At 39.6% G+C, this 24,729-nt stretch overlaps 1 protein-coding gene across 1 annotated transcript in view; it reads right to left on the bottom strand.

The window, feature by feature from the left end:
- The window catches only part of ipmkb (inositol polyphosphate multikinase b), a 139,577-nt gene that overhangs the window by 40,031 nt on the left and 74,817 nt on the right, over window positions 1-24,729 (bottom strand). Inside the window, exon 5 of the mRNA XM_063071594.1 lies at window positions 8,162-8,243. Within this exon, the coding sequence (XP_062927664.1) occupies window positions 8,162-8,243 (82 nt within the window). The remainder of the gene's footprint in view (window positions 1-8,161; window positions 8,244-24,729) is intronic.

Here is a 24,729-nt window from a genome sequence, read left to right as displayed (position 1 = left end):
ACAAAATTTTCTTTGAACTTTGACCCGATAAAGGTATATAAAAAGATCTACAAGATCATGAGGGGCATTGACAGGGTGGAAGTACATAACCCTTTTCCCCAGGGAGGGAGGTGCTAAAAATAAGAGGGCATTGGTTTAAGAGGCAAGAGATTTAATAGGGCATCAGGAGCAGCTTCTTCATGCTAAGGGTGGTGCAATGAGCTGCCAGAAATAGTGGTTGCGGTGGGCACATTAGCAACATTTAAAAGCCATCTAGATTAAGTACATGAATAGGAGGGAGTTAGAGGCCTAAGGGCTAAATGCAGGCAGATGGGACTAGCTTGCTCAGTAACACAAGTCAGCATGGACGAGTTGGGCCAAATGGCCTATTTCCAAGCTGTAAAACTCTATGACTTTAAACAAATTCCCCTGAGAATTCTGCCAAAACAACACATTCATCATAATGAACACTAAACCTATGAAGTTCAACACAGATCAACACCATCAGAGGGATGAACTTGTTCAAGATCCTGTATGAAAACAATCAGGGAGATTGCACACCTGAATCCCTCACAAGACCTAATTAATGCTACTATTCTCTAAATAGCCATCTTTCCACTTCACAGTTTAACTACACACCAGGGACCAATGAAAAATAATCTAATTTATGCATACATAAACATGCATAAGCAGGTTGAGTAGATAAAAGTAATTTTGTTCAATACTGGTTTTTAAAATTAGCCATGTTTCTTCAAGCAGTTCGAGTTATCACAGCTCAATGTAGGTTACACAGAACCAAAGTGAAAACGTAGGAACTACTCAGTCAAGCAGCACCAGTGCAGAAAGAAAAAGTTAACATTTCTGTTCGAGAAACACAAGAGATTCTGTGGATACTGGAAATCCAGAGCAACACACACAAAATGGTGGAGAAACTCAGCAGGTCAGTCAGCATCTATGGAAATGAATTAGCAGTCGAGGTTTCGGGCCATGACCTTTCATCGGGACTGCAAAGAAAGGGGGAAAATATGAGAATAAAAAGGTTGGGGCAGGGGAAGAAGCATTAGCTAGAAGGTGATAGGGGAAGCCAGGTGGGTGGGGGGTGGTGAAGTAAGAAGTTGGTATGTGATGGTAGGAAAAGGCAAAGGGCTGGAGAAGAAGGAATCTGACAGGAGAGAAGAGTGGACCATGAGAGAAAGGGAAGGAAGAGCAGCACCAGGGGGAGGCGACAGACAGGTGAGGAGAAGAGCTAAGAGACCAGAGTGGGGAATAGATGAAGAAGGAAGGCAAAGGAGAAATCAATGTTCATGCCATCAGGTTGTAGGCTACCTAGGTGGAATATGAGGTGTTGCTCCTCCACGCTGAGAGTGGCCTCAATGTGGCAGAAGAGAAGGCTATTGGTGGATGTGTCAGAATGGGAATGAGGATAGGAATTTAAATGACTCATAACCGGGAAATTCTGTTTTTGTGGATAGGGCAGAGGTGCTCAACAAAGTGGACCCCAATTTACATCGAGTCTTTTTGATGCCTTCTCATCATAAAAAGCCATCAAACTGAAACATTAACTCTGTTCCACTTCGTAAAGGTCCTGCAATATTCTGTTGAGAATTTCCAGCATTTTCTATTTGCTTCAGATTTCCAACATTCCAGGAAGCTTTTGAAAGGTCAAATCAGAATAACTTAGTGTTCTCGCTCTCTCCTCCTTCTATGCTGCACATTTCTTTTAATTTTTTTTTAATTTGTCAATATTAAGCTCATGTTTTCATATTTCTTAATTAACTTTATGGGACCAGACATTCATTGGGAAAGTGAGATTGAAGTAACAAAAAGAAAGTGGGTGGTTCATTAATCAAATTAAAAACTTTTGCTTTCCAATTTATGACTAATTCAGCTCTGATTTAAATAAAATATATTTTTATATCAACTGATTTTATTTTCCATATTGTTCAGTGCTGAGTGCAAAGTAACATTAAATATTAAGCTCTCAACTCTGGAAAAACTGGCCTAATGGCTTCCTTATAAAGCTAGACTATAGCACCACCTGTGGGCCATCATGAGCACAAGTTTGCCATTCTGGCCCCAGTGCCGGTCCTACCATTCTAAAAAAGATCCTAGCTGATTCTTTACCTCAGTGTCACTTTCCCGGATTGCCATCATAACCCTGGATTCTCTTATTATCTAAAAATCTTTTAATTATTTGAAAATCTATTATTATCTAAAAATCTACTGACCATTATCTGAAAATTTATTGATCCCTATTTGCATATACACAGCAAGTGTGCCACCTTAAAGCCTGGTTTATACTTCTGCGTTAACTGGACGCCGTAACCTACGCGTGTTGGGAACATTTATACCTGTGCGTTGGTGTGTCTGCGTTGCTCGGCAATTCGCGCAAGTCACGCATGCACACTCACCTGCCCGCGCAAGGCTTCACGGTCATGGTAGTCTTGGGGTAACAAGACGCGATCGTCTTTTTTCGTGCGAAATGTGTCCTCCATAATTTCGGAGGTCTGTAAAGCTTTATGGAAAGCATTGCAGCCAGAGTTCCTTCCCTGCCCTTCAGTCACCCAATGGGAAGCTACTGCAGCGTAGGATGACATGCAATGCTACCAAGCGGACCAATCACAGTCGTTGCGTTCTGCGTTGCCGCGACACGCTGTTACATTTTGGGAGAGGTGCGTGTCGCAGCAACGCAAGCTCTTGCATAGGGCTCCGCGTCGGCTTTGTGGCGACGCAGACGTTACAATGCGTTGACGCAGAAGTATAAATCAGCCTTAAGCCTCTAGATAGAGAACTTCTAACTTTCACAACCCTCAAGGTAAAGACATTTCTTCTCTTCCATTAGTTCTAAACTCCAGTATCCCCAACCTGGTGAATACTCTCTCTGCATTTGCCTTGTGAACAAGGAAGAAGAGGAAGCCTTCACCTAGGTCTTAGCACAGATTTCATATGAACTCTCTGAAACCAATGTTGTTTACATGTGTGCTGCCACCTGGGCTTTCCCTCCACCCTGACCCAGCTCCAGATCACCCATGCTCAGCATTTCACCATATGCAGAAACAGCCTCTGAATTAATTTCAGTGTCCTTCTGAACTGGTAGCTGGCAGTTAAAGAATGGTGATAGGTGAGTGATGAAGGTGTAATGCAATATACAATAGATGAGGCTACAGGAAAGGCTGATGGGAGTATGCACTTTATAAAAATCTACTAACCATAATCATTCACAAGGTTACTGGATCAGCTTGATAGTACCTTGGGACCTGCCTCCAGAGCCCCACACAATCCTCCACAGAAGGCAAGGCTGGAGACAGAGTTTCTGTCTTTGTCAAATCCTGTCATTTCTTCTTACACTTGAACCCATTTAAGAATATTCAAAGTAGTGCAAAGGATCAGAATCAGATTTATATATCGTAAAATCTGTTCTTTTGCAGCAGCAGTACAGTACGATACATGAAATACTCAATAAATTGCAAAAAGAAATATTTATTAAAAGATTAAATAAGTAGTTCAAAAAGCAAATATAGCGAGGAAATGTTCATGGGTTCATTGCCCATTCAGAAATCTGATGGCGGAAGGGAAAAACTGTCAATAAAACGTTGAATGGGAATAAAATGATAAATCATTTAAACGTTTTAATAAAACTAGAACTAAAATGTCTTGAAATACTTTAAAATTATTTTTAAATCTTTAAGGAATTTGATGTAAAAAAAATTCCATTCCCACTGGCTGAGTATCATTGTTGAAATAATGATGACCCTTAAAACATTCTAAGTTTGCCAGAGCATAGGATAGAAGGTGATTCCATAATGAGAGTCTGGGAAATCACAATACTATGTTCAACCACTCGATATGCTGAGTCCAATGAGGGAATAAAGGGATGTGGGATTAGAATACGAAAGTAGCAGCGAGTCATGAGTTTACTGAATGGCAAAGGAGCACAAGGATTTGAATGATCTATTTCTGTTGCTCAAGCTTAGGCACTTTTGTCCTTGATGATGACCAACCATTTTGCTGTTCAATGCTACCCTCTGGGATGTTGATGGTGGAAAAGTCATGCATTTCAATGTTATCTCAATTGATGGAAATTATCACTGTCTGGGATGTTTGTGGCACAAGTGTCACTTGCCATTAATCAGACAATGCCAAAATTATTTTTTGGTCTTGCTGCATGAAGCATGGCCTGCTCCATTTGTTGAGTCAAAAATTATGCAATCATCAGGGAACATCCTCTTTTTGATCTTTAGATGAAAGGAAGAAGCCAAAGAACAGTAAAGTAGCTTTTCCGATAAATGTATCATGAAAAGTTAGAAATCAAACAATCTTAAATTGTATAGATGGGGAAGGTACAGAGAAAAGAAATGGCAAGATAACAAGGCAAAGACCAGAGAGATCAAATTGCACAAGTGGTAGTGGTGCTGGCTGAAAGAGAATGGTGAAGATCTGTCTGGAAAAGGTACGAATGAAATGTGAAAAAGCAGGACAGGAAGAAAAGAAAGATGAAGGCAAGAAAGTGAGACATGTCAATGGAATGCTTCAATATCTAAATTTATTTATTTAGTGATACAGCATAGAGTAGGCCCTTCAAGCCATGTTGCCCCAGCAACCCCACAATCCTGATTAATCCTAACCTAATCAGGGGACAATTTACAATGACAATTAACCAAGGAAATCCAAGCATTCCTTGGGGAGAACGTACAGAGACTTCTTACAAAAGGTGCCAGAATTGAATTCCAAACTCTAGAACGCCCCGAGCTATAATAGCATTACGCTAACCACTACGCTCTTATTGAATCATTTAATATTGAATCCAGAAGGCCAGAAAGTGCTCACCTCTAGATGAGCTGCTGCTTTTTGAGCTTTTATCAGCCTGGTTAGTAGGGAGAAAAGACAAAGAAATCAAAGGAGGAGTTCAGAATTAAACAGGCAACTGGAAGCTCACGGCCATCCTCGTGGACTGAACTGTGGTGTTCCACAAAGTGGTTAATCAAACCCACTCTCCTAGTCTCCAACCAAAGAACTTCCCTCTTGTTCTCCTTGCCCTGCCTCACATTCTGCAATTTAGAGCTTGCTTTGTTTCTAATTTTCCCAATTCTGTGGAAAAAGGTTATCCACTTTAAAAAATTACCTGTTTCGCTGCCTGACCTGCTGAGAAATTCGAGCAACTTTTTTTTAAAAAACGATACCAGCACATCAATTGGGAACTCATTAGTCAATTTTCAGTGCAAGAATGATAGATGGTAGTACAATTTTTTTTAACACAAACCTCAACAAAAAGGGAAAATATTTACACTGTAGTAGGAGTGTTTAGATTTCCGTTGTAAAAATATGCTAACAGGAAGCCAGATTTCATCACTAATGCAAATAATTCCACTCTAGTTACAGGGATTGCTACTGAGATTGAGCCAACCAGTGAGCATTTTTTAAGCAGTGAGCAAAAGGAGAATATAAAATAATAATGGAAATAAAATAAAGAAACAATTTTCCCTTTTTGTGGGAACTAACAAAAAAAGCTGAGAAAATAATCCCAAAAATAATCTCAACATGGAACGGACAGACCCCAAACATCTGTGAAGTCAAAGTATTTGTAGATTTAATCCACAGATTTCATGCATATTGTACTTTTTTAACGTAGCAAAATCCCTGCACTATAACCTATGTACTTTTCACTTAACTAATGATAATTTTTGATTAAATTAATAGTAATTTCAGCCACATAAATTACTCACACTGTCAGTAGTTTTCAAAAAATATTCTAACCCAAAGTCTCAGCTTCATCTCCATACAACACTTAAAAATAACAATCCAAGTTTTCTGACCCACAGAATTATTCATTGTTCAAAATATTTAATGATTAACTTTTGGAAAGTATTCATTTATTTCTAACCACTGCCTGATTCTTTTTCTAATCATGCTGTGATGGATATCTCATGGATAATGAAGAATGTGGTCATCTCATTACCAATTAAACTGAAGTTGTCTTAGCAGTATTTTTGTAACATGGAGTTTCCAAACCAATTGACATTGGTTCACATACCATTGGCAGCATCAAATATCAGAATATTCTTTCAGGAAAGTTAGCAAAACAGGATCAAACAAAAACAATTAAGACAAAAAAAAAGACTAGGTTTTCTTAAGCAGTTATAATGCTGTATTAATCACTACTAATGCACCTTTAAGTAAATCTACTGCCATTATTTACTGAAGTGTGGGTAAGTGTGGGCATGCAGTTTTATTTTGTTCATTGTAGTTGGTCCTCTTAATTCTACAAGGATTTCATTGATCTGTTGAGGACACCACATCCAATGCTTTCTGTAAAACCAAGCTGGTCATATCTATTGGATTATACTCTTTCACTAATCATATTAACTTTTTAAAGTTTTTTTTTAAAAAAAGGATATTTTCTACCAGTCATGTCTTCATAACAGCTTCATGATGCAGTTTGCTAATATTCCTTTATCAAATGAATAATCAAAAATATTTGTATTTGTAATAATTTTAGAATGCATTCAACTAGAAGTTTAGATGACTGCTGTAAACAATTACCTTGTTGCCATAGTCTAACACTGTATATAGGTAGGAACACTTTCAGCACAGCTTTGTGGGCCAAAGGGCCTGTATTGTGCTGTAGGTTTTCTATGTTTCTAAAAAAGATGCTATACTGAGAAACTGGCACGTATACTTTCAATGACAATTCTAACTAATGTTAGTTTATTGTACATTCCAGTTCTTCACACAGTAATTATCGACTAGCATGGAGAAGACTTGGTTAATTAAATCCATTTAATATCCAAAACATACTGTGGAGGAGAAGATGGCGACGTGACGCTGTGCGCAGCAGCCACTCCGGTGAATGGCATCTGTAATCTGTCAAGGAGGTGCCGTGTACAATCCTGATTTGATGGAGACAGACATGAGAGAATGGAGGAACATCTGAAATGCCTTTTTCGCTGCCACTGCTATTGTGTGATCCAGAATCTCCAGAGGAGAAGGCCCCGAGTCCTCAACTTTGCTTGTTGCTCGGCGGCTGAAGTGGGGTCGAAGCTCTCAGCAGAGATGGTGCTCGGTGTCGGAGGGCTGGTCGGAGGCTCGAAGTTTTCGGACGGACTCAGAGTGGGTTATGGTCGGGTGCTTCCAAAGCATCGGCATTTGTCGGCACCTGGAGGTTTACGGCAGGGAGAGTTTCTCCCTTTTGCCGCCTGCTATCGGGACTATCGGGAGTCGATCGAAACTTTAAGACTTTTTTTTACCGTGTCCATGGTCTGCTCTTTATCAAATTATGGTATTGCTTTGCACTGCTGTAACTATATGTTATAATTATGTGGTCTTGTCAGTGTTAGTCTTTGGTTTGTCCTGTTTTTTTTGTGATATCACTCTGGAGGAACATTGTATCATTTCTTAATGCATGCATTTCTAAATGACAATAAACAAGGACTGAGTGTCCTCATAATCTAAGATCTAAGATACTGCTCTCTCTGCAACAAGGTACTAATGTTAATGTGGGCAAGACTGAGGTCAGATATCATGAAGGTAAATAACAAGCTTAGAATACGAACATGAAAAATAATTGACAATGCAAGATTCCACAGGACTTTAGACCCTTGGAACAACTGTATGAGCATGAACCATTTTAGTTTAAGGAGATGTTTTCAAAGCATTTCTGTATCTATGTTGTGAGACATGTGTACCATGGAACAAGGCTTTTGTGTTTTTTTAAATGAGTGTTTAATATACAACATCTGAGCATTTTTTAGAAATAATAATGGCGTTTGTGGTGAGGATCCAGTACAAGCATGCATTAAAACTTGACTACTCCTTGTTTTAGTATTGGGGAATTCGTAATTCAATAGACCTACCTTTTCCCTTTCACATGTATTCTTAATCAAACTTTAGTTTTAAAGACTGTTTATTCTTCCCCTTCCTTTCCAGTGCTGATAAAGAATCTTAACCTGAAACGTCGAATATGCCTCTCCACAGATGCTGCCTGATCTGCTGAGTTCCTCCACATTTTTTAGTTTCACAACTCCGCAGTCCAGTACTTATTTCAGTTCAGTAATAATTATGAAGCTTGTGGAGAAGGCTCATAAGCAAGATGTATTTATCATTGAGTTCCATTATAATCTTAGATTACATAAAAGAATCTCATATAGGTGCATGATGTTTAAAAAAATTAAGATTAGAATCTCACCATCTTTCAAAGTTTCCTTTGTTAAGCCTCTTCCATAGTGCTGATCATATGCCACATAGCTATCAGATGAAAACTGGTAGACCTGGACAGAAAAATTAAAAATAGAATCAAATGCCAGCACTTATTTCAATTAACACGATAAGCTGAATGCCGATCATTTGTTAACCATTTAAACAGAAACCATTAAAATTTACATAAGATGTTTCAGCAAAAATATTTCAATGCTCAAATGCACTCAGTAAGATAAGGGAGGACTGAGACCAAAACAAAGGATTTATTCATGAATCCTTCAGTTTCAGATGGGTAAACTTGAATTCCCATCAGTTCAACTGAACTGATATTTCAATCAGATGCATAGCCACACTGCCTAATGTGCACCGAAACTTTGCAGTGAAACCAGTGCTTTGACATGTTGATAGAACCTCATGTAACACACAGTGCTATCAGTTACACCAGTGCTACCACACTTCAAAACACAAATTAATGGAAGAAATTAACTCTTCTGGTCTACTGCTCTAAAATCACAGCTTGAAAAGCAGCACTTCATAAGCCTATGGAGAATTCCCTGTGTTACAAAAGGCTACAAGATAGGAATATGAATTATGAAACAAAACACTGGAGAACAAATTATCTTGACCCACTCTCCTGGAATTAGTACAGGTAGCAGCTATTCAACTCAACAAGTCTGAACAATCCCCATTTTCCCTCTAGCCTTCATCGTTAATTTTGCTTCTTAAGTGTTAACCAATTTGCCACTGAAAGCCATCATTGAACATAATAAACATGAAATGGTTTTCTGGTCCCTCATGCTAGCCCCACAATTCAGAAAGACATCGACTGCCCACCTAACTTGGTGTTACTTACCTGCACTAACTTCAAACTCCTTGATTTCTTTTCCAAAAATCCATCACTCTGTTGTGAATAGATGGAGCCTCAACCACCTTCTTGGACAGAGAACTTCAAAAACTGCCCACACAATGGAAGAAAAATTTCTTCTCATCTGTCCTGAATAGCTCCTTATCTTGAGTCTTTGATCACAGGATCTAAATACCTTTGCAAGGGGAAATACCATTCCTCCATCCACATCACAATACCTATAACAATTTTGCAAGTTTCACTGAGATCACCACTCATTCTGCTAAACGCAGAAAAGTTAGGTCCAGTGTGCTTAGTGTCTCACAGAAAACAACCTCCCAGTCCTAGGAACTAATCTGGTGAAGTACCTTAGGGCATGGGATTGTTCCAAGGGCATGAAAACTTGCTCACAATATTCCAGAGGGAGACTTCTCACAATATTCCAGAGGGAGTCTTGACAAAGTCCCATATAATTTTAGTACAATGCCTCTGCTTTTGTGCTCAAGTCCTTTTGCAGTCTTCCAAACAGCATGCTGTGTCCACATATACATTGCGTCTTGCGTCCAAGGCACCCTTCTGAACATCTAAGATTTTTGTTCTCTTACCATTCAAAAAAATATTTTCCATTTTATTCACCCAAAGTGTGTGACCTCGCATTTACACACATTGCATTCCATCTTCCACGACCTCACCCATTTACTTACCTGGTCTACACAGCGCCTTGAAAAAGTATTTAGTCGTCACAATAATTTCCATGTTTTACTGTCTCATTTTCTAAATTTAAAATATATTGAAGTAGCTAATCTATAAAACATTGTACTGTATGTCAAATCAAAAGAAACATTTCAAAACCTGTCAACAATTCACAAAAAATCAAAACCAAACTCATGAGGCGTTAAAAGTATTCATTCCCTTTGTAATTACTATACTAACCTTTCTCAGATGCAATACTGTATATTACCTTACCGACTCACCTAATTTTTTGATGTAGAAAATTGGAGAATCACCTGCTTTCAATGAATTCATCAGAATAAATATCCCCTCTCTCCGTAAGGTTCAAAAGTATGGCAGATTTTCAATAGACCACCCAAAATGAAAACAAGAGAGCATTCACGACAAGTCAAGAAAATAATAACAGAGAAGCACAAATCTAGGTAAGGGTACAAAACCATCTCAAAGGCACTGAACATCACTTGGAGCTGATTGCAGACTATTTTCAAAAAGTGGAAAAAATAGGAAACTACAGCCACACTGCTGAGGTTAGGCTGTCCCTTTAAACTTGCTGAAGAACAGCACTTGTAAGAGATGCTACTGTGACACCAACAGTCACTCTGAGTGAGCTGCAGAAGTCAGTGGCTGAAACTGGACATGAAGCTTATGGCTCCACAATCTCTAAGGCCTTGCACAAAAAAAATGGTATTTATGGAAAAGTGGCAAGGAAGAAGGCCTGGCTAAAATAAATATATCCTTGCCCATGAAGACTTCGCATGGTGTCACTCAGAAGATACTGCAAAAATATGGACCACAAATGTCGTGTGGTTGGATGAGACAAAAAAGTGGAACTTCTTGGCCTCAACAGAAAGGAGTACATGTGGGATGAATCTAATACCACACATCAGCTGGTAACACCAGCCCTACTGTAAAGTATGGTGGAGGTAGCATCATGCTATTGGGATGCTTTTCATAGCAGGGACTGGAAATCTGGTCAGGATTGATAGGAAGATGAATGCAGCTAAATAGAGAGATCCTGGATTTAAAAAAACCTGCTGGCCTCTGCCAGAAAGTTCAAACTGAGGAGGAAGTTTGTCTCTCAACAAGACTGTGACCCAAAGCACACTGTCAAGAGCAAGCATGGAGTGGCTTCAAATGAAGAAAATTGATGTCCTTGAGTGGCCCAGCCAGAGTTCAGACTTTAACTTGATCGAACATCTCTGGCAAGACCTCAAGGCTGCTCCCCAACTAATCTGGTACAATTTGAGCAATTTTACAAGGAGGAATGGGCAAATTTTGCTCTATCATGTCATGCAAAGCTAATGGAGACCTAACTAAAAAGATTACTGGCTGCAACAGCTGCAAGAGGTAGTTCAACTTGAACTGCTAACATTACAGTTACTGAATTTGCAATTATTCATATTTTACAATTTTCCATTTATAACCATATAACAACTACAGCACAGAAACAGACCATCTCGGCCCTTCTAGTCCATGCCAAACTCTTACTCTCGCCTAGTCCCACTGACCTGCACTCAGCCCATAACCCTCCATTCCTTTCCTGTCTATATAACTATCCAATTTAACTTTAAATGACAACATTGAACCTGCCTCAACCACTTCTGCTGGAAGCTCGTTCCACACAGCTACCACTCTCTGAGTAAAGAAGTTCCCCCTCATGTTACCCCTAAACTTCTGCCTGTTAACTCTCAACTCATGTCCTCTTGTTTGAATCTCCCCCACTCTTAATGGAAAAAGCCTATCCATGTCAACTCTATCTAACCCCTCATAATTTTAAATACCTCTATCGAGTCCCCCCTCAACCTTCTATGTTCCAAAGAATAAAGACCCAACTTGTTCAACCTTTCTCTGTAATTTAGATGAAACTCAGGTAACATTCTAGTAAATCTCCTCTGTACTCTCTCAATTTTGTTGACATCTTTCCTATAATTCGGTGACCAAAACTGTACACAATACTCCAAATTTGGCCTTACCAACGCCTTGTACAATTTCAACATTACATCACAACTCCTATACTCAATGCTCTAATTTACAAAGGCCAGCATACCAAAAGGTTTCTTCACCACCCCATTCACATGAGATTCCACCTTCAGGGAACTATGCACCGTAGATCCCTCTGTTCTCCTGCATTCTTCAATGCCCTACCATTTACCATGCACGTCCTATTTTGATTAGTCCTACCAAAATGTAGCACCTCACATTTATCAGCATTAAACCTCATCTGCCATCTTTCAGCCCACTCTTCTAACTGGCCTAAATCTCTCTGCAAGCTTTGAAAACCTACTTTATTATCCACAACTCCACCTACCTTAGTATCATCTGCATACTTACTAAACCAATTTACCACCCCATCATCCAGATCATTAATATATATGAAAAACAACACTGGACCCAGTACAGATCCCTGAGGCACACCACTAGTCACCGGCCTCCAATCTGACAAACTGTTATCCACCACTACTCTTTGGTGTTTCCCATCCAGTTACTGCAGAATCCATTTTACTATTTCAATATTAATACCTAACGATTGAACCTTCCGAACTAACCTTCTGTGTGGAACCTTGTCAAAGGCCTTACTGAAGTCCATACAGACAACATCCACTGCTTTACCCTCGTCAACTTTCCTAATAACCTCTTCAAAAAATTCAATAAGGTTTGTCAAGCATGACCTTCCACACACAAATCCATGTTGACTGTTCCTAATCAGACCCTGTCTATCCAAATAATTATATATACCATCTCTAAGAATACTTTCCATCAATTTACCCACCACTGACGTCAAACTCACAGGCTGGTAATTGCTAGGTTTACTCTTAGAACCCTTTTTAAACAATGGAACAACATGAGCAATACGCCAGTCCTCCGGCACCATCCCCATTTCTAATGACATTTGAAATATTTCTGTCACAGCCCCTGTTATTTCCACACTAACTTCCCTCAAGGTCCTAGGGAATATCCTGTCAGGACCCGGAGACTTATCCACTTTCATATTCCTTAAAAGCGCCAGTACTTCCTCTTCTTTAATCATCATAGTTTCCATAACTACCCTACTTGTTTCCCTTACCTTACACAATTCAATATCCTTCTCCTTAGTGAATACCGAAGAAAAGAAATTGTTCAAAATCTCTCTCATCTCTTTTGGCTCCACACATAGCCTTCCACTCTGATTCTCTAAGGGACCAATTTTATCCCTCACTATCCTTTTGCTATTAATATAACTGTAGAAACCCTTTGGATTTATTTTCACCTTACTTGCCAAAGCAACCTCATATCTTCTTTTAGCTTTCCTAATTTCTTTCTTAAGATCCTCTTAAACTCTTTATATTCCTCGAGCACCTCATTTACTCCAAGCTGCCTATATTTATTGTAGATCTCTCTCTTTTTCCGAACCAAGATTTCAATATCCTTTGAAAACCATGGCTCTCTCAAACTTTTAACCTTTCCTTTCAACCTAACAGGAACATAAAGATCCTGTACCCTCAAAATTTCACCTTTAAATGACCTCCATTTCTCTATTACATCCTTCCCATAAAACAAATTGTCCCAATCCACTCCTTCTAAATCCTTTCACATCCCCTCAAAGTTAGCCTTTCTCCAATCAAAAATCTCAACCCTGGGTCCAGTCCTATCCTTCTCCATAATTATATTGAAACTAATGGCATTGTGATCACTGGACCCGAAGTGCTCCCCAACACATACCTCTGTCACTTGACCTATCTCATTCCCTAACAGGAGATCCAACACTGCCCCTTCTCTAGTTGGCACTTCTAAGTATTGCGGCAAAAAACGATCTTGCACACATTTTACAAACTCCAAACCATCCAGCCTTTTTACAGAATGGGCTTCCCAGTCTATGTGTGGAAAATTAAAAACTCCCACAATCACAACCTTGTGCTTACTACAAGTATCTGCTATCTCCTTACAAATTTGTTCCTCCAATTCTCGCTCCCCATTTGGTCTATAATACACCCCTATAAGTGTTACTACACCTTTCCCATTCCTCAATTCCACCCAAATAGCCTCCCTAGACGAGTCCTCTAATCTATCCTGCCAAAGCACTGCTGTAATATTTTCTCTGACAAGCAATGCAACACCTCCCCCTCTTGCCCCTCCTATTCTATCACACCTGAAGCAACAAAATCCAGGAATATTTAGTTGCCAATCACACTCCACCTGCAACCATGTTTCACTAATAGCTACAACATCGTATTTCCAGGTATCAATCCATGCTCTAAGCTCATCCACCTTTCTTAATGCTCCAAGCATTAAAATAGATGCATTTAAGAAACTCTCCACCTCTTACTTTCTGTTTATCCCTAATGCTGCAAACAACTTTGTTATCTTTTTCTTCCTTCTCCCTTACATCTTCGGTCTGAGTGCTCCCGTTCTGTCCCCTGCCTATCCTCCCTCACACACTGTCTACTAGCTTTCTCTATTTGTGAACTAACCACCTCTCTCCTTGTCTCTTCAATTTGATTCCCACCCCCCCCAACCATTCTAGTTTAAAGTCTCCCCAGTAGCCTTCGCAAATCTCCCCGCCAGGATATGGTCCCCCCAGGATTCAAGTGCAACCCATACTTTTTGTACAGGTCACACCTGTGCCAAAAGAGGTCCCAATGATCCTGGAACTTGAATCCCTGCCCCCTGCTCCAATCCCTCAGCCACACATTTATCCTCCACCTCATTCCATTCCTACTCTCACTGTCGCGTGGCACAGGCAGTAATCCCGAGATTACCACCTTTGCAGTTCTTCTTCTCAACTCCCTTCCTAACTCCCTATATTCTCCTTTCAGGACCTCTTCCCTTTTCCTACCTATGTCATTGGTACCTATATGTACCACGACCTCTGGCTCCTCACCCTCCCACTTCAGAATATCTTGGCCTCTACTGTGAAAAAAGAAGCATGTGATTCCCAAATAAAAACAGTCATATAAATTGATCAAAATCCATGGGTGTAATACTCACTTATGTGACCAAAGGGTTGGGGGTTGAATACTTTTGCAAGGCACTGTATCCCCTTAAAGCAGGGGTTCCCAACCTGGGGTACACAGATTCCTTGCTTAATGGTATTGATCCATGGCATAAAAAATAAGTTGGGAACCCCTGCCTTAAAAGTTCTTTATATTCCATACTTCTGTATCATCAGCAAACGTACACATACCAACTTAATGTCCTTAACTAAATGTGTATACAACCCCCTATGAGGCACTGCATTCTAAATTATCAACAGTTATTATGCTCCAATCCTCTCAAGCGCATCAGCCTCAACCTTATGGATTGAAACCAAACCATGATTATGATTGCAATGCACGTTCTTGGCAGCTGGATCCTTCTGACTCCACTATAACCCATGAGTAACAAGAGGAGGTGCTTCAGCACCACTTCAATGAGCACTTCCAATGCTCATCCTGCCTTACAAGAAACTTGCAGAAGTAGCTCTGCCCATAGTTTATGGGGTGACCTTTGCACCATAACTCCAGAAACCAATATGGTGCATGTAGACTCCACTGGTGTCATTTACTAAGGCAAACAGAGGTGGAGGTATAGTAAAATAACATCCTTCATTGAAGGCAGTTCAATGCCCAACAGCAGTGAGGGGCAAATCATTATATTGAAGGTCTTCCTGCAAAGTATCCTGGGCTCTGAAAGGCATCACCAATCTCTAATCTAATTCTAATGTTAAAATGTATCAACTGATTTTCTGCACCAAGAATTATGCCGATGTGTATTTAGGAACAACTGGTGAGGATAATTTGGAGACCAAGAAATGGAAAGGAAAATATAAAGTAGTACAAAATCTAAACTAAAGGAGGTTCTGAATTAAAGCTTTACTACTAATCAAGAAGCAGAGGAATTCAGCTCATGCAATTGTAAATCTTAGACTACTGGAACTGTATTTGAATGCCTCAGGTAGTAAATGATATTTGAACAAATTATTGTAGAAATCATTACAGCATTAGCCCACAGTATCAGTACAATTAAGAGTAAATTGGGATAAGAGACACTAAATTACTTGTAAGTCTGTGATAAATAACATGATTAATTATTCAAAAAATGATAATACTCGGAAAGATTCAAATCAGAGTACTTACTGAAAGCCATGCATCTAGACAATACAACTGAACCAATTGTCAATGACTGCTCAGATAATATTGACGATTTTCAAAACCACAGTATATCTGTGGAATTCACCATCAAACGTAATCACAGCATGGTCATTTTCATCTGAATTATCTATTTTGTAATAAATTTCAGAGCACTGAACAGTTAATAGATCCTCATGCATTCTTAATTAGTCATTAGGATACAATTTTAACAAGCTAGCTGGTATAAAGCACACAGCTCACATCTAATGAGTTGCACTTTAAATTTGTGATCAAAAAGAAAGGCAAAGAAATCACAGCAGATCCAAAAGTGCAATGGTTAGTGACGGAGCAAGTAACCAAATCAGAGTCTAAAGCTCGATCGGATGTCAGGATCAAAGCTTGAAGGTCGATCGGAAATCCAGAAGTTGAATCCTGATGGCGAATCTCTGTGAGTCCACTGGGTAAAGTCAGGGCTCAGTGTCTGCTAGTCCATGAGTCCACTGGAGATTGAAGGCTGAAGATGGCTTGTCCTGGGGTAGAGGACTGTGCATGTCCATGGGTGGGTAGGTAGGTGGGAGGGAGGAATGGGGCTTGTTTCACTGCTGTTGCTTTGTTGTTGGTATGTTCTGCTTCATTGCTTTCTGTGGTGTTCTGCTGAGCACTGTGGGCACGTTATGTTGGTGCTAGAATGTATGGCGAAACTCGTGGGCTGTCCCCAGCAAATTCTTGGGTAAGTTGATTGTTAACACAAATGACACATTTCACTGTAGGTTTCAATGTACATTGATAAAATAAATCTGAATCTGAGAGTGGCTGGTGATCAGCAACAAATGGGTATTTCTACCTTTCTTTAAACTCATTCAAGGAGTCAACGACTGATTTTTTTTGTAGCAGCTAAGATCCCGACCATAATCAGTGCAATAACTTAAAGGAAGGCTGAGTCTAAGGGAGTGGCAGAACGGACTCGATGGCTGAATGTCCTAATTCTGCTCCTATGTCTTATGATCTTACAATATGGACACATTGAATGCTCTTCAAGCAGCACATGGGAAACCTGGGAGATTTCCTGTGTCCCTGGTGACCATGTGTACAAGTGTCCAGATGCAGCCCCTGACTGACTGCATGTGCATCTGGAGCTCCAGATGAACTCACAGTAGAACATCCATGATGCTGAGGACATGGAGCATTGTATGTTTAGCAAGTTGGTCACATGACAAGCAACATTTGAGGGAATCCACCAAGAGTGGTACAGAGATAGGACAGAAAGCCCCCTGTGATCATGCCCCTCTCAAACAGATGTACTATGTTGGTGATGGAGGGTAAATTTCAATATCATTAGATAGGACCTTGCAAACGTAAACAAGGGGTAGACAGATCTACATTCTGGAAGTGGGAATTGCTTTAAAATGAAACTATGAGAATTTAGGTCTATCATGCTCCCATAAAGGTGGCAGGTAAGCATAACAAATTCAGGAACTTCTGGATGTCAAGGGTTATAGAGAGATTAAAAAGAGAAAACAATTATTTTGGAGAACTGAAAACTGAAGAAGTTCTTTGAGATGCGGGAGGTGTTTTTAAAAATATTAGGGCAAAGATGGGTTATGAAAAATCACTGGCAGATAAGATTACAGAAATCCCAATGGTATGTACAAGCGCAAAGAGGAAACCAAAGAAAAATGGGGCTCTTTTGGGACCCAATGGGCAATCTACATTTGGAGCCACAGGAAATGGATGAGGTCTTAAATGAATATTTCTCTTCTATATTCAGAAAAGGATAAAGACATTGTAGCTAGAGATTCCATGGAGGAAGATGGAGATATTCTAGAGCATATTGTCATTCAAAAGAGGTATAATGCTGCTTAGTGTGCTTAAAGATGGATAAATCCCCAGGATCTGATAAGATATTTCCAGACTGCTATGAGAGACAAGGAAGATAAATGGGGTCCTGACATAGATTTTGATCCTGACTAGATTTGACAAGTCACAGAGGAGGAACCAGATGACCAGAAGACAGCAAATATGTTACTTTTAGACACGAAAGCCAGCAGATAAATGCGAGGTAATTATAGGTTCAAAGACTGTTCATCAACTTAATTATAGGTTCAGAGACGATTTAAGAACTATGCTTTGGAATATTTTGAAATGCTGGAAGTTGATTTATTTTTAATTTACAAATAGATTTTTGGGAACCTAATGGGTCCCTTTACACTCTGTTATTTCTTCTGCCAATTAACACACTGTTATTTAAATATCTCAACAACAGGCCTTGGGAAGTTATTCACTCTGATTTCTTTCCCCCCAGCATGAGGAAGAACATAGTTCATAAATGTCAGCAAAGATCTCTATTAGAAGATGGATGTTGATGAAAAGCTATGAAATGATGAATCACTGCAAAAAGTCACCCGTAACCCAATAGACACTTGTTTCTAGTTTCTAAAGGTAACTTCTTTAATAACCCAGAAAAATAACCTGCAAAATCTCCATCTGTCAATTTGTAAGAACAATTATAAATATTAGACCCAGATCTAATTGCAAGTGTTATAGACGGCTGCAGTGATTTGTGGATTCAAAGGGAATAAACACAGTATAAATTCTACCCAACAATATTGAAAGTACCAGAAACTGTCAAGACAAAATGATTTAGGAAACTGAAAATTGAAATAACCTTGGAAAAATAATGATGTTAGTGATGTCATCATGCTTAGCAACTCCTTTTAATAACGTATCAATTCTGAAAGATGTATGGCTATACAGCTTCACAGTAGGTGATCAATAAACATGGGAATTTCTTGTACTGTGTGTTGAGACCTTCAGTATTGCAAATTTATACAATTATAAAAGGAGGATCCACAAAGCATCATTTTATCTTAAGTTTGAATATTTGATTGAAGTCTTACTTTTGGAAAAGTTAATTACTGGCATATTTCAATTATGGTAAAAATCACAATTTTTTTTTAAAAATGATTAGAATGCCAATATGGAATTTTATATTTTAGTTATAGCTTTGAGTTCAGTCATGTCAGTAATTTCACAAAATGACCAGAAGATTGCAAATAGATTGCCTAAACATTTTATACTTGTACCATACAATGTTATAGCTTATAACATTTGCAAACATGTTTAGAATTTAAAATTTCAAATTACTCATTATTTTTAAAGTACTAAGCATTTAGCAATTCCACAATATAAAATGCAATTGACAGTCTCAGAAAGGAAGTTCAAAAATTCAGTGCACATACTTCAATATATATTACAACCATTACTGGGGTGCAAATCAAACAGCACAAACTATGAAATCCGCAAGAGGTTTCTTTAAAAGACAAAAAAAAACTTCGCAAGAGCAGATTTGTGATCTCTTATTGTGTGAAAAGCATTATAGAAAGGGTGGTATAGCTGTGAAAAACACATACATGAAAGATACTGTTGAAGAGCTGTGTTAACACAGAGCATTCATTGATAAAAAAGAGCTACTCATGCCAAGTGATGCATCTTCCAGTGTCCGTGTATAGTGTGCTGTTTGGATTAGCATTACTTGTAAGTGAATATGCAGTAATGTTAACATACCTGTCAATTATTGGTCTGAATTGAATTTTACCCATTTATACAATACTTTTCTGTACTGCTTTTTCCATTGGAAGATGTAACCTAGAGAAGGATGAAGCAGACTAACTGTCAAATATTACCTGCATCTTTTGAGACCTTACCCAGACATTCTGAAGCAAACTGATCTATTTTCCAAAACAGTGTCTATTTAAAGGCTGCTTTCACAAACAATAGTAAAATTCAGAAATTATATTGCAAGTTAACTGCTCTGAAGTTAACAGTTTTTAATTTATGTTCGAACATTTACAAAACCAAGAGAAAATAAACAGCAGCTTCTTTTAAATTATCGTTTTACTCTAATTTCATCTACTCAGCTCCGTGAAACCACCAAACCACGCAGACCAAATAGGCAGAGGTTGGATCCTCAATTACGCAGGGTTACACAATATCAAATTTTGGCTGCTGGAAATTATCTTAGTATCTGTGGGTAAGGTGTAAGAAAAGTAGTCAAGGGCCTTTCATTTTCCAACAGGTGGCAATGCAGGCAACAGTTACGGCCTGTCGACTTGGTGCTTTTCATCCCTACCAATGCTCAAGAGGGATAATGAACACCAAACAAAAGCACCAGAAGACAGCTGCCTCTTGACCCAAATATAACAGGATCTCAAAGTCAAATTTGTTGTCAAATGCATAAGTACATGTACGCACAGGTATAATGAAAAACTTGCTGGAGAATCACAGGAACATAGCATTGTAAAAGCAGTATTCACAAGAAAAACAAATTAAACATAAATTATACACCTTTTCAAAGAAGAAAGAAAAACAACATCCATTCTAGTGCAAAATAGCTATCTAAGCAACAGCGGTCACTTAAACAAATCTAAACAACATTCAGGTATGGGCTGATGTATGGCAAGTCACACAAATATGAGGCCATCTTCAACAAGAGACGACCTTGCTTGACCTTCAACAGCATCAATATTTCCATGTTCACCAGTGGGAGGTGGGGGGGGGGGCACTAAAGGCAACACTAACTGCCTCAAATATATAGTTGTAACAGCAGGCAATAAGCTGGGTATCTTCTGACTAACACAACAAAGCCTTTTTACCTGCAGGGCACCAATCAGAAGCATGATGGAATACTCTAAACTTTCCTGAAGAAATGAACTTCCAAAAACACTCAAGGAGGTCTTGGTGATTAAACGCTAGTGCAGTTAAGTCAAAACAGAGATGCATTGACTAGCTTCAAACATTCCCTAAATTCTGAAATAATCCCAGCAGACTGGAAAACCACAAATAAAAATAACCAAAGGAAAGAAAGAGGAAAATGCAAGAAACCATAGGCCAGTTAATCCAACATTTGCCATCAGGAAATTGCTGGAAAATGATGACTAATCTATGCAGAGATTGGAATGACTGGCCTTATATTTTCTAGAATTTAGATGAATGAAAAGGGACTTATTCAAACTTATAAAATTCTGACAGGACTAAACATATGATGCAGGAAAGATATTCCAGACATTGGGAAGTCCAAACTTGGGATTATTGGCATTGGTTTATTATTGTCACCTGTACCAAGATACAGTGAGAAGCTTGTCTTGCATAGTGTTCATCAGTTCAAATCATCACACAGAACATCGAACTACAATAAGGTAAAACAATAACAATGCAGAATAAAGTGAAAAAAGCTGAAGGAAAAGTGCAATGCAAGTAAATGATAAAGTGCAAAATCATAATGAGGTAGATCGTGGGGCCGAGTCCATCTTATCGTACAAGGTCAGGGTGGCATGGTAGCATAGCAGTTTATAGCAGCAGCAATCAGGTTCAATTTCTACTACTGTCTGTAAGAAGTATGCACATTCTCCCGTGACCGTGTGGATTTCCTCTGAGTGCTCTAGTTTCCTCCCAGATTCCAAAGATGTACAGGTTAGGATTAGTACATTGCGGGGATGCTGTCTTGGCAACATTTACGGGCTGCCCCCAGCACATCCTCAGACTGTGTAAATCATTGTCACAAAGCAACCCATCTTGCTGCATGTTTCGATATAGAGGTGACAAATAAAGCTAATCTTTATAAGGTTCGTTCAGTCTGATTACTGTGTCTTGAGCTGGTGGCACGTGCTTTCAAGCTTTTGTATAGGAGAGGGCAGGAAAGAGAATAAACAGGGTGGGTGTGGTCTATGATTCTGTAAGCTGATTTACTGAAGCGGTGAGAAATATAGACAGTCCATAGAAGGGAGACTCACTCCTGTGGTGTGCTGAGCCATGTCCACAACTTTCTGCAGTTTCTTGCAGCCACATACCGAGCTGTTGCCATGCCAAGTCAATATGCATCATACCCTGATAAAAACTGGTACGAATCAATGTTGACATATCAAATCTCTTCAGCCCCCAGGAAGTGAGCTTTTGTGGCCATGATGTCAATATGGTTGGACCGGGACAGGCTACCAGTGATGTTCATACCTTGGAACTTGAAGCTCACAACACTCTCAACCTCAACAATGTTAAGATAGATAGGAGCACGTACAATACCCCCCCCCCCACCTTTCTGAATGAACTGGGAAATTGATTGATGAAAGAGTTACAGGACTGGAGAAGGGGGAATCTGATAGGAGAGGACAGAAGGTCATGGAAGAAAGAAAAGTGGGAGGAGCACCAGAGGGAGGTGATGGGCAAGTAAGGAGACAAGGTGAGAGAGGGAAATGGGAATGGGGAATGGTGAAGAAAAGGGACCTGGGGGCGAAGGCGTTACCAGAAGTTCAAGAAATAGATGTTCATGCCATCAGGCGGAAGGCTACTCAGACAGAATTCAAGGTGTTGCTCCCCCAACCTGGGTGTGCGTGGCCTCATTGCGACAGTAGAGGAGGCCATGGACTGACATGTCAGAATGGGAACGGAAGTGGAATTAATATGAGTGGCCACTGGGAGATCCCACTTTTTCTGGCGGACAGAGTACAGGTGTTTGGCAAAGTGCACCCCAATCCCTCTCCCCGCAGGGATCACTCCCTATGTGACTCTCTTGTCCATTCATTCCTCCCCACTGATCTCCCTCCTGGCACTTGTCCTTGGAAAAGGAACTAGTGCTACAGTTACCGCTACACCTCCTCCCTCATTACCATTCAGGGCCCCGAACAGTCCTACCAGGTGAAGCGATACTTCACCTGTGAGTCTGTTGGGGTCATCTACTGTGTTCGGTACTCCTTGTGTGGCCTCCTGTGTGTGAGACCACTTAACCAAGCACCTATGCTCCGTCCACCAGAAAGAGCAGGATCTCCAAGTGGCCACCCATTTTAATTCCACTTCCCATTCCAACATGTCAGCCCATATCATTTTACACAGCGTTAATGAGACCATATGGAGCACTATGTTGATTTTTGATCACCTACTTTAAGGAGGCAGATACAGTGGATTCCAGTTAATCAGGGCAGCCACTTATTTGGGACAGTTCTTTAGGAACAAAATCTAATCAAAGAAACAGCCAGGATTCCCTTCATTTATTTGGGACAGGAGACAGTCGCCAAACAGTTTCTAACTAGCGTCAGTCGTGTGCACTTGAGTGGCCATTACACGCTACACCATGCTTAGAGCGAAAAGTTTTTAAATAGCGTCAGTTGTGTGCTCATGTTATCCATTTGGACCAAAAGATGCCGATTCAAAAAGCTGTGAAAATTTAATATTTTGTGTCAGGAAATTTATTGTTAGATTTTGACACTACTTCACACAGGAAAGTAATGAAGGCAGTCCATTATCTACACCCAGTGTCTGTGCTGATTTTGTTCATTTACAGTCAATCAAAAGAACACGGCAGCATACACTGGATGAATTCCTCTGTCAATAACTATTATAAACTAATACAGTTTTATAGGACTGTAGTATTGACGATGTTCTAATTTATTATGTACTCAGTTAAACATAGCTTTGGCTTTGTTTTATTACCCTTAACTATTCCCATGGGAGGGGGAAGGGGAGCAATAGCTTGACTAGGAACATAATTTCACATTGATTCTGGTACTATAGTGCAATTGTGTTAATAGGGATCAGATAAAAAGTGGTCATACAAAATTAAATTAACACAAACTTACTAAACGGTGGGTAATTCACAGAAACATATGACCTTATTCCTGGCCTTATTTTTTTACGTTCCTACACTCAGTATTATCTAGGACACGGTAATGTGGCATCACATCCACACCCCCCAAAAATTCAGGACCTTCACCATATAGCATTTGGGTAGCACCTCTCACGCTAACAAGAATAAAGAAACCAGGGTAAAGCAGCGCCACCGACTGTTGTGACTGTGATCGAAGACACCAGAAAGACACTGAAGCTGGTGATGCGGAAGTCTTTAATTATCACAGCAAGCTGGCATCATTCTGGAGACACTATCAGTGCTAAGTGATTCAATAAAACTTCAGTAGTTACGACAACATTGTTTTCTTTAATACTTTGGGTTGACAAATGATTCTTTTGAGATACAAAGTAGAAGCACATTGTAATTGATTAAACACCTCTGAAAGTCAAAACATCTTTGCTGGCAGAAACTAATTAACACATATATTCTAAAGACTTCTGACAACAAAGAGCTAGACAACCAAAATTAGTTGTCAGGGGTGTCTGAGTATACAAATATCATAAATACACAAAAACAATTAATTACCTACACCTGTGGCCATGTTTGAAATGCTAAATGACAACATCAAGCTGGTCTGCCAGTTTGAACTCAGTCACAATGGTGCAAATAACCTCGCCATGTTGCCTAGTTGATACAAGCGAATTAACAACTTCAGTGTCTCAACGTTAGGCTGCTACATATACAGTCTATTGGCCAGTTCAACTTCAAATTACTGATTTCCATTTAAAATAAGAATTGAAGGCTAATTTCAAGTATCCTGAACCTATGTACATCTACAATAAGAAATAAAGACTGGTTCTTGTTTGGGCAGAACTACGATAGTGTTAAAGAGCAACTTCTTCAAGCTCATCTGCAAAAACAGCTTAATTTCTACCTTTAATGTCTTTTTTTTCCCTTTTCAAGGCAGATGGGTTCTGTCAGCTGCACAAACTGTGGGTCTTAACGGCAATGGTTTCAGCTCCCAGGCTGACTGGCCGTTTTTCAAAATCCCAAGGGTGCAGCCTAGAAGAGGAGCATGCCTTTGTGGCCCGTGGATAAGCCAGTTCTACTCCAGTGCCACCAACTGAAGTGTCACAGGAGAAAACAGAAAATCTAGAACAGCAGATCGGATGTCAGAGGTCTGTGTACTCAGCAAATATCTCTCCCCCACCACCAACCACCCCCCCCCCCCGCCCCGCCAATTGGAAGAGTTTACTGGCAATTCTCAAGTCGGAGAACTT

This window comes from Mobula hypostoma, chromosome 19 (assembly GCF_963921235.1).
Source record: "Mobula hypostoma chromosome 19, sMobHyp1.1, whole genome shotgun sequence".
NCBI lineage: Eukaryota > Metazoa > Chordata > Chondrichthyes > Myliobatiformes > Myliobatidae > Mobula > Mobula hypostoma.
This window is presented reverse-complemented; position numbering and strand designations above follow the sequence as displayed.